General features: G+C 34.6%; 1 protein-coding gene across 8 annotated transcripts in view; it reads right to left on the bottom strand.

Moving 5' to 3' along the window:
* Positions 1–382: 382 nt before the first annotated feature.
* Positions 383–11,388, bottom strand: part of DMXL1 (Dmx like 1) — a 185,086-nt gene continuing 174,080 nt past the window's right edge. For all 8 annotated transcript variants that reach the window (XM_055298757.2, XM_055298758.2, XM_055298759.2 and 5 more), the window contains 4 exons: positions 10,458–10,549; positions 9,073–9,125; positions 4,956–5,173; positions 383–2,497 (listed from right to left, as the gene is read on the bottom strand). In XM_055298757.2, the coding sequence (XP_055154732.1) occupies positions 2,273–2,497; positions 4,956–5,173; positions 9,073–9,125; positions 10,458–10,549 (588 nt within the window). In that variant the 3' untranslated portion in view covers positions 383–2,272. The remainder of the gene's footprint in view (positions 2,498–4,955; positions 5,174–9,072; positions 9,126–10,457; positions 10,550–11,388) is intronic.

Raw genomic sequence — 11,388 nt, 5'->3', positions numbered from 1 at the left:
TAAGAAAAATCCTAGATATCAGAAAATAAGATTTGTTAATGTTGTGAATCCTTATATGATCACGAACCCACATTCTTAGGAAACACACAATTAAAAAATGTATTTTGATGTATCCACTCCATTAATGTGGATAATGAAATTTTACATATATGTACATCATTCTATTCTTAAACATTTCAACAATTTTTATTCCCACCTTCCTTGAATGCTGCTTACCTATCAACTTAAAAAGACTGTAGAAAAGAACAGGGTATTTGGGAAAGTTATTCCATCCTCCTTACATTAACCAAATACAAATACAGAAATTCTTGATTTTAAAATGTCACATATTTTAAGTCAGCTAAATTGGCAAAGATACTAAAACAATAGTATACCCCCTAAAAAAGTTTCTGCATGATTGTTTATTTAAAATATTATGACTCTGGATGTAAATACATATGGGCTTACATAATGTATGATTATCCATATAAATGCTCAATTAAAATATTTAGTTCATCCTTAACACCTTTTGTTCTAATAAGCATAATCGTAAATATTTTATCTCATTGGAAGTGTTTAAAGCTGTTTGAATCTTGATTTGTGAAGAAATTACTTAAAAATAACTTAAGGTTAACTACATCAAACAATACTATTGTTTGCGGTGCTGTCAGATTTCTCCATGGCAAAATAGTCACATAAGGTTATTGCACAATTTATAGGTACAGGTTATTATCTCTACATAATGACAGTGTTTTCACTGCAACTTGCTCAACACATTTAAAATTGTTGAAATACAATTTACAAAATCTTTAACAACATACTTTTAAGATAAAAGTATCCTGAGGATATTACAAAATTCATTTTACCAGCCCTTCATTTCTTTGCTTTGACTCTTTAATTTCCAAGATAATCGTTGCCCACATTTTATTACATAAAATGCTCTTATTATATATTTCCTATTAAACAAAATATATTTAAGTTAAATAGTATATAATTGTCCCATAAACACTTAGTCCCATCTGCCTGTAGTCTCATTGGTTAAAATCAAGTATTTATCAAGTTTTCTATAATTCTGAATCAGAAAAGATACAGCACAAAACAGACAGAAACAGGGTTAGCACATTTAAGTTAAAAGCACTGTGCATTTTAAATATTTTGGTCATATTTTATAATAAAATATTTTGGCAAAAATAAAATATAAGGTTTAGTTTATTTTCTATTAATGGTAGATCTGGAAAGTATTTTACATTTCTAAATAGTATCTACTTAATTTGACTGCTTTCACATTTGTTTCTGAAAACACTGCTATTAGCTTTTCAGAATTTTGAGATTAAAAGCACCTAAAAATAAGACAAAATAAAATTTAAGTAAAATATTTGTTTGATGCTCGAAAAGCTGACAAATTCACAAACTTACTTTAAGTGTCTTATATGATATATGCCACCACAGAAACTTTATTGCCTGCTAAGACTTATTTGACTAAATCTAATCTTTAAAATAATAGTCCTGACAGTCTCCTTGAAACTTATTTGAAAATTAGGATGGGAATTCAAAAATTTTTTAAAAATGAAAAGCACAGTTGCAAAAAAAATTTATTCTGGTGGCAATAGTTGTTATGGCACAAAACACATGAAAAACCAGTTTTCACTAATATATACAACTAAGTTCAAATAAGATGTGTAAGATACACACACACACACACACACACGTATACATACATATAACTTGGGTTCCAGAGGGTAAACTACTGAAAACCTTACATAATGAGCCATCTGGCTCATTTATCACTGACATCTCAATGACAATTTTAATGAAGATGTTCATTATTTTTTTCATTCTTACTCAAATATCTATCATTAATTAAGAGAAGAGTTTGAGATGCACAACGCTAATAAAGGAAATGAGAGTGTGGTGAATTAAGTGATGGGTATTATGTACAATTGTCTTTACAAAAAAGGTATTTTTACTGTGGAAGAAATTCATGCAGAGATGCCTGTGGAAAAGTATCAATAAGAAAACAAAACACCTTTAACACTATGACATACTGATTATAATATACTATGATATGTATTATTATAGCATTACTTACACATTCTACTTTAGGCAATGTAATCTACTTCTGAATGACCTTGTTAATTTTTAAGGCATCAGTGCATCAAGGGCAAAGCTCCATAAAATAAATAAAAAACAAGAAAGCATTAGCTAATTTGTGGCATAAAGAATGATCACTGTATATTACATCTGTTGGCCACTTCTATGTAGGTAATAAATTGTACATCTTATTGTAAAAATGTTATAGCATAAATTTGACATCATTTTTCAACACTTCATTTAAAGGGCTAAACTGATCTGGCAGTATTCTCATTTTCATTGTTCCATCAGCTCCACAGGAGAAAATGTGATTTGCGGGCCCTGTCTCAATTTGCATCACTCCAGTTCCAATATTCCTAAAAATGGACTGCCGAGCATGTTCACTGACAAAAGTATGGAGAAGACCAAAGGTAGAGAGACTCCAAATCTGAAAGATATTAAGAACAAACGGAAAATTAGGGTTGATGACGACCTTAACAAATCAAATGAGGCCAGGTGCGGTGGCTCATGCCTGTAATCCCAGCACTTTGGGAGGTCAAGGCGGGCGGACCACCTAAGGTAAGGAGTTCAAGACCAGCCTGACCAACATGGAGAAACCCCATCTCTACTAAAAATACAAAACTAGCCGGGCAAGGTGGCACATGCCTGTAATCCCAGCTACTCAGGAGGCTGAGGCAGGGGAATTGCTTGGACCCAGGAGGTGGAGTCTGTAGTGACCCAAGATCATACCATTGCACTCCAGCCTGGGCAACGAGAGTGAAACTCCATCTCAAAAAAAAAAAAAAAAAAAAAAAAAAAAAAAAAAAAAAAAAAAAGGAAAAGAAACCAAATGAAAATTTTAGGCCTGCATTCCTGTGCAGTAAGGAATTTCCAAAACAAAAATAGAGAAAAATCTGTGCAGGCCTAGGATCATAACACCTTGACTCTGTATACAGTGTTGTAATTTACCGATTGCTTTAACACAAAATACTTAAAAATCCATCCAGTAAGAGAGTAAGAGAGACAATGTAGGTAACAAGGAGGTTAAGTGTACAACGCTACAGAAACTTATAATACTATAGGGATTAAAATCAAGGTTTCCTATCTCTCAGCAAAGCTTTTGCTGTATAGTTGTACAGTAAGGTAATCTCTTCTTTATATTATTGAATGCTCACCAGGGATCAGAACAGCTAGAAAGAGGGAAGTACTTGACACCTAGAGGCCCTCTGACCAGGCAAAGCTATATTTTAACTATAAGACAAAGTCAATTATTACAATTTCAGGATACTTAATTCACCAAGATTTTCTATTTCCAGTCCTTATCAAAATAAATGTGTCTGTTTGTAAAGCAAATTATAAGCATCTTTACTTATGTGAAGAACTTAAATGCTTTCAGGACATCTATTTTAGGTTTAGCGAAACCAACTTATTTCCTGGTTTTACTGGAGATCATTTTTCTAAACGTTTATTTACTCTAAGAAATTCATTAATTCATACAACCCTGCATATGAATTTGTTAAATTGGGGCTTCTGAATACATTGTATATTTTCAAGTCTTTTTTTTTTTTAACCTTGATTAAACAATAAACCACAGGATCAAAGTACAAACTAAAGAACCAATCTAGGCCAGGCGCGGTGGCTCACAACTGTAATCCCAGCACTTTGGGAGGCAGAGGCAGGCAGGCGGATCACAAGGTCAGGAGATCGAGACCATCCTGGCCAACATGGAGAAACCGTCTCTACTAAAATACAAAAAATTAGCAGGGTGTAGTGGCGCACGCTTGTAGTCCTAGCTACTCCGGAAGCTGAGGCAGGGAAATCGCTTGAACCTGGGAGGCGGAGGTTGCCGTGAGCCGAGATGCTGCCACTGCGCTCCAGCCTGGCGACAGAGTAAGAGTCTGTCTCAAAAAAAAAAAAAAAAAAAAAAAAAAAAAAAAAAAAAAAAAGAACCAACCTAACTACGGCATATTCTAAACCAGAGAGTCAGTCCAAATAAGAAAGTAGATTTAAACTGAAGGAAAATAATTCTGTTGGTGTATATATATTTGATTTTAAGAAAAAGGCTTTTAAAAATTCCATAATTCTAGTCTTTTCCTGGTTGGGAATTATGAAAACAATTTGCTGGTTTTAAAAACCCATCTGATTCTACTAAATAAGTGCTTAAATTAATAAATTCGATGAAACTAAACCCCCCTAGTCTAGGGCTGCTGACCATTAAAATAACACAGAGATTAGTCTAAACTGATTTACCAATGACCAAACAGGGCCAAAAGACCCTCCATTAAAATTACTAGGTAAGTGTTATTAAAATGCAGATCCCTGAGTCTTGGACTTACTTATCAACTGAGTATTTCTGGGATGAGACCCAGCAAGTTGCATATTTAATAAGCTGTTTAACATTTTTAATAAGCTGCTTAACATTTGAAACAACCTGTCTTAAGTTTTCAACACAATGGACTCTGAAAAGGACTGCTAAAGGCAAGGTTTATCCAGAATTCTTGAATTAGGCACTAAGTGACTAGATAATAATATATATGAAAAAGTAGCGAGCAATGTGGGATAAAAGAAAATATCAGTACATTTCTCAGCCCCTGGAAATTAAATCCAGTAAATTACGTAACCTGAACATGGAATCAAGACAAACTCTAATATCTGAATGACGTTTATATCTACGGAAAATTTGGTGTTTTAGTATGAATTAAACATATTTTCAAACAACTGAAAAACAGAAAATTTTCAAGTTAAATATTCCATTCATTGAAAGATTAAATAGCAATTAGCATTGCTGACTACAAAGGAATATAACTATTATTTAAATAGACTGATGTCATCGATACGATTAAAGAGCTAAGGTTTCTGAAGATTTCTTTTTATTTTGTAGATGTTGTGGCATGAACTATGTTTACCTTTATATTGCCTTCGGCAGATCCTGTAACAAAGTACTCTTCAGTTGGATCAACAGCAATGGCTTTAACAGGAGAATCATGGCTCTGGAAAAGCTGCCTCTGTTGTCGTTGACAAAGGTCAAATATGTATGTAAAACCTTTTCTGCCACCTGATATTAGTAGCTGATGTTTTGGAGCATATGCTAAAACTGTGGCTCCGCTGTCATGGCAGGTAAATGCTGAAAGTAAATTTAAAAAAAAAACAAAAACACTTAACAATAAAAGAAATAGACTTCCGGCTTTTGGCTAAGGTGAAATAATAGACCAGATTTGCAATCCTGCCTGAAACAATTAAAAAATCAAATGAAATATAAAAACCAATGATTTGAGACACTGGATATAAGGTAATGAAGAATGATCTCTGAGAGATGGGAAACAAACTGGGTGAGTCATAAAACTGCCCTAGCTTACTACTTAGAGTTTTCTGACCATGGCACCAGGAGAGGAACCCTGGTTGAATTGGTTCCATACCAGCCTCGGTGGAGTACTCAGAAGCATTTGACTCGGTAGTAGAGGAAAATCAGCCCTAGACCAAATGCTGCTTTGGTCCTGTTTAACCAAGGTCCCCCAGATTCAACTGTTTCCAAGTAAGTTAGACTTCTCCCCTAGCAAAGCTCAAGAACATTTACAGAATACAAAAATAATAGGCACTTAATGAAGTAAAATTCACAATGCTTGCCATCTAATAATAAATTAACAGGAATGTAATAAAGCAGAAAATATAACCCATAGAGAAGAAAAATCCATCAATTGAAACTAACCCAGAAATGACAGAGATGACAGAATTAGTAGGTAAGGAAATTAAAAGTCCATTATAATTGTAAGTTAAGTAGAGGCATGAAAGGCCTAAATCAAAATTTAACAGATTAAAAACAGCAAGGCTCAAGATGAAGGAACTAGATAGGATTAACAGCAGATTAAGCCTTGCAAAATAAAAGATTCATGAATGTGAAGACACAGCAGTATCAGAAATATAAAAATACGATACTATTTTTCTTTAAAAAAGAGTCCAGCCTAACAAATTTTAGGGAAAAAAATCTGCATATAGCTCAAGGAGAATATTGCATAATGAACAGTGAAGATTCTGGAGTTAGACTGCCTGGGTTTCAATCCTGGTTTCTGTGTGGGATTAAATGTGTACTTCTGCTGAATTACTTACCTAAGTCTCAGTTTCATCATTTGTAAAAGAGATTATCACCTACCTAATAGGGTTGCCTGAGGATTAAATTAATTAATATATGCAGATCATGTGTAGTCCATGGCATAAACTAAACACTTAGTTATTATTGTAAGACTTTAAATAAAATTAATTATAGAGAAGGAACTTTGACCAGCACTTTGAAACATAACTTCCTAGAGGAAAATGCACACTTTTTAAGTATATACCTTGATGAGCACTGACAAATGAATACATCTGTGTAACCATCACTAAGATCAAGGTACAGAATATTTTCATCATCCCAGAAGGTTCCTTCATGCCCCTTCATAGTTGATTCTCCTTCCCAACAAAAGCAATCACTATTCTGCCTTCTATCTAATTAGTTCATTCCAGAAGTTTTATTATTTTGTATGTTACATGCAGGTTTATGGTCCATTTTGAGTTAATTTTTATCAAAGGTGAGGTCTGTATCTGGGTTCGATTTTTTATATGTTGACTTTAAATTGTTCTGGCATTATTTGTTGAAAAGACTATCGTTTCTCCACTGAATTGCCTCTGTGACATATTAAAGATAAGTCTACTATATATATGAGTCTATTAGTGGGCTCTCCATTCTGTTCTATGATCTATATGTATATTCTTAAGCTAATATCACAATGTCTTGATTACTGTAGTTTATAAGTGTTGAAATCAGGTAGTATAATGTGAGTCCCACAAGTGTGTTTTTCTCTAGTATTTGGTTGGCTATTCCTTTGCTTTCCCATATAAACTTCAGAATCAGTTCGTTGGTATCTACAAAGTAGCATGGTGGAATTTTGATTAGGATTGTGTTGAATCTATAAAATCAAGACGAACTGACATCTTAAGAATATTGAGTCTTCTAATCTGTGAATGTGGAGTATCACTTTTATTTAGATCTTCTTTGATTTAAATCATTTTCATAGTTTTCTGCATACAAACCCTGTACATATCTTGTTAGATTTATGCCTCAGTATTTCATTATTTTGGGTGCTACTGTAAATGGTAATATTCTTTAAATTTCAAATTGCAATTGTTCATTGTTGATGCATCAAAAAGCAACTGAATTTAGTACAGCTGACCCTTCAAAAACAGTGGTTTGAAATGTGTGGGTCCATTTAGATGTGGTTTATTCAACAGATATATGGGAACATTTTTTAAAGATTTGAGATAATTTGAAAAAACTTGCAGACAACCCACATAGCCAAGAAATACCAAAAAATTAAGAAAAAGCATGCCATGAATGCATAAAATATATGTAGATACTAGTCTATTTTATCATTTACTACCATAAAATATACACAAATTATAAAAAGTTAAATTTATTGAAACATACGCACACAAATACAGATTGTAAGTGGTGCCACTGACAGTCGAGAAATGTAAACAAAAATAAAGACAGTATGAAATCATAAGTGCATAAAATTAATTACAGTACATACTGTACTACTGTTATAATTTAGTAGCCACCTCCTGCTGCTATTGCAGTTAGCTCAAGTGTTGCGAGTATACACTTAAAATGCTGTGTGATGCTAACCATCTCCATGTGAGCAGGTCCTGTCTCCAGTAAACTATATATTGCAGTGAAAAGTGATCTGCTGTGGTACTTGTGAATTTTTCATTGTATTTAGTGCAACAGTGTAAACCTTGAATAACACCATGGGAACCATACAGCATGCCACTAGTAATGCTGGAAGTGCTCCCAAAAAGCAGAGAAAAGTCAAGACATTACAAGAAAAAAGTTGAATTGCTTGATATGCACCACAAATTGAGGTCTGCAGCTGTAGTTGCCTGCCATTTCAGACAGATAATTCATCTTTTTTTTTTTTTTTTTGAGACGGAGTCTTGCTCTGTCGCCCAGGCTGGAGTGCAGTGGCCCGATCTCAGCTCACTGCAAGCTCTGCCTCCCAGGTTCACACCATTCTCCTGCCTCAGCCTCCCGAGTAGCTGGGACTACAAGTGCCCGCCACAATGCCCGGCTAATTATTTTTTTGTATTTTAAGTAGAGATGGGGTTTCACCGTGTTAGCCAGGATGGTCTCGATCTCCTGACCTCGTGATCCACCTGCCTCGGCCTCCCAAAGCACTGGGATTACAGGCGTGAGCCACTGCGCCCGGCCTCAGACAGAAAATACATCTTGTAAACAGATGACATAAACTTTATGGTATCAATAAATACAGTACACTACTGTATGTACTCATGATTTTCATAACATTTTCTTTTTTCTAGCTTCCTATGTAACACATATACAAAATATGTGTTAATTGACTATATTATTAATAAGGTATCCAGTAAACACTAGGCTATTAGTAGTTAAATTCTGGGGGGAATAAAAATTATATTAGAATTTTCATCTGTGCAGGGGTCAGCATCCCAATCCCTATGTTGTTCAAGGGTCAACTGTATATTGACCTTGTATCCTGGGACCTTGCTATACTTGTGAATTTCTTTTGTAGATTCTTTGGGATATTTTACAGAATATTATGTTTTCTGTGAATAAGGACAGTTTTATTTCTTCCCTTGCATTTATGTACATTTTATTTCCTATTATTGTGCTACTGCATTAGCTAGGACTTTCAGTGCAATGTTGAATAGCAGTGGTGAGAGGGGACATAATATTGAGTTTACATCATGTTTACAATGATAACCTGTGGCTATCAGATTCAAAGTAAAGACAAATGATTTTTATATTATCGATGTCTCACTGTCCCCCATTAAGGTACAGTGAAGAGTTAATTACGTATATTGCATCTTTTTGCTTTCAAATTCTGCCATCACGGGCAAAAGAAATCTCATGGGTTAATAAATATATGTGTCATTAGTAACAAATCCATTTATAAATAATATTTAGCTTACGAATTTCCTGACTTTCAAAATTTATAAAATGCTTTGAAAACTTACCATGGACTAAACTATTGGTAGGTGCTACAAGAGTATCCCACAAACATACGTTTCTGGAAAAAAAAAAAAAGATTACTTCTGAGTGACACAAAAAGCTAACAACAGAATAAAAAATATGTCATATATGACTGTGTGACCTTTAAACCTTGCTGTCACAGAAGGTTCTTAAATTTATAAAAGTAACAAATACAAGTAACCAACAAATTTATATGAAATTAATTTTTATATAAAAAAAGAGTGCAGTGGTGGAATCTTGGCTCACTGCAGCCTCGACCTTCCGGGCTCAAGCAATCTTCCCACCTCAGTGTCCCGAGTATCTGGGACTACAGACGTGTGCCACCATGTCTGGCTAATGTTTAAAATTTTTTGTAGAGATGGGGTCTCCCTATGTTGCCCAGGCTGGTCTCAAAACTCCTGGGCTGAAATGATCCTCCTGCCTCAGCCTGCCAAGGCACTGGGGTTACAAGCATGAGCCACCATGCTCTGGCCACAATTTTTTTTTTTTTGAGATGGAGTTTTGCACTCTTGTTGCCTAGACTGGAGTGCAACGGTGTGATCTCAGCTCACTGCAACCTCTGCCTCCCAGGTTCAAGCGACTCTCCTGCCTCAGCCCCCAGAGTAGCTGGGATTACAGGCACCCGCCACCACGCCTGGCTAATCTTTCGTATTTTTAGTAGAGATAGGGTTTCACCATGTTGGCCAGGCTGGACTCAAACTCCTGGCCTCAAGTGATCCGCCCACCTCGGCCTCCCAAAGTGCTGGGATTACAAGCATGAGCCACTGTGTCTGACCCACAATTTTTACAGAAAATTTAAAGCTACTATTATAGCTTAAAAATTTGAGTAACTTTAGATTAACATGCATTTACAATTAATAATACATGAAGGCTGAATATGGAAACTTCTTTTTGTATTCACTGAATCTCTTAACAGTTGGACTGACATATATTAATAGGAGAGATGCTGAATTTTCTTGAGCACAAAGAAAACTTATTTCTATTGTGTAGGGGGACCAACATACATAAGAAATATCTACGGAAGACGAGCTGAAGAAGCTATAGTCTTAGAATCCTGTTTCTAGTGCAAAGTGTGGCCTTACAGGTAAATATAAAAGCTAAGCAAACTCAGTGGGCCTTGATCAGAGAATTCAGTTATATGACAGAAATCAAAAGAGGCAGACAGACATTGGGGCAGGAGATGACACTTCCTTACAACCACAGCTTTTGGGGGTGGGGCTGGAATAACATGGCCAATAAATAATAGTTTTTAGAACAAAAATACTGTATCTAAAGCCGTAAGTAAACTTTAGTCAAACAAAGGACAGAAACAATAAAAAAAAGTTCAGCTATACTTTCTCATACTTCAATTTTAGCTATCATCTCTTACCTATTGTCAGTTGAAAGACCAGCTGTAGCTATCAGAGAGGAGGAACTAACGAAGACAAAATCATTGGCTGTTTTGTTATGACACTGCCAGGTCTGGAATGGTTACAAACAATACGTGTTACTGCTCTCACTAAAAATGTCATAACCAAGTAAATGTATTCTTCAAAAAGTGATCATGTAGTTTCTGGCTTTCTTAAATCCTCTGTATCTTTTTTTTCCTTTGAACTTTAGAAAAATTGTAAAAGTAATACAGAGAACTTTCATGTATCTTTTACCCAGATGCAGCAACTTTTTAACATTTTGGCACATTTGTTTTGCCTCTACTTCTCTTTCATATTTGTAGACACCCACACATACACACACTTTTCCTGAACTATTTAATTAGGCTGCATATATCATGACCCGTTATGAATCTCTTTGCTTAAGTTCAACCAAAAGTTCAAAGGAAAACATAAGGAGGTTAAACTTACAGATTTTCCCCTAGCATAGTGAAAATTTCCGTTTTAAAAGACAGAAACTAGAATTTTAGATGATACCAGACTTTCGTTAAATAAGTGACATATATTTTTCAAAAATATTTAAGCTTTTAAAAATTCAAGACATGAAAAAGTTACTAATAGTCATCAAAATTAGAAAACATATAGCATTTTTCAATATTCTACCAAACAGTACACTTAATTATGAGGTTTCTTCATTTATAAAAGCTTCAAAATTATGTTTTAGATACTTCTCTTTAATAAAAAATGACTCTTTTTTAAGTATCCCAAAATCACCACACCAAAGATTATTCCTTTGAGCCACCTCCCCATTTCCCCTGGAACACTACTGGAACTGGGCTAGATGATGTATCCTGAAAACAGACAAAATCCTCTTAATCTCCAAAAGCCAGTTATTCACAGTTTAAACCAACTCATTTTTTTAAAAGTTAAAAA

Source organism: Symphalangus syndactylus, chromosome 11, assembly GCF_028878055.3.
Source record: "Symphalangus syndactylus isolate Jambi chromosome 11, NHGRI_mSymSyn1-v2.1_pri, whole genome shotgun sequence".
In the NCBI taxonomy this organism is placed as follows: domain Eukaryota; kingdom Metazoa; phylum Chordata; class Mammalia; order Primates; family Hylobatidae; genus Symphalangus; species Symphalangus syndactylus.
The sequence above is the reverse complement of the archived record's forward strand: the minus strand, read 5'-3'. Positions and strand labels throughout refer to the sequence as shown.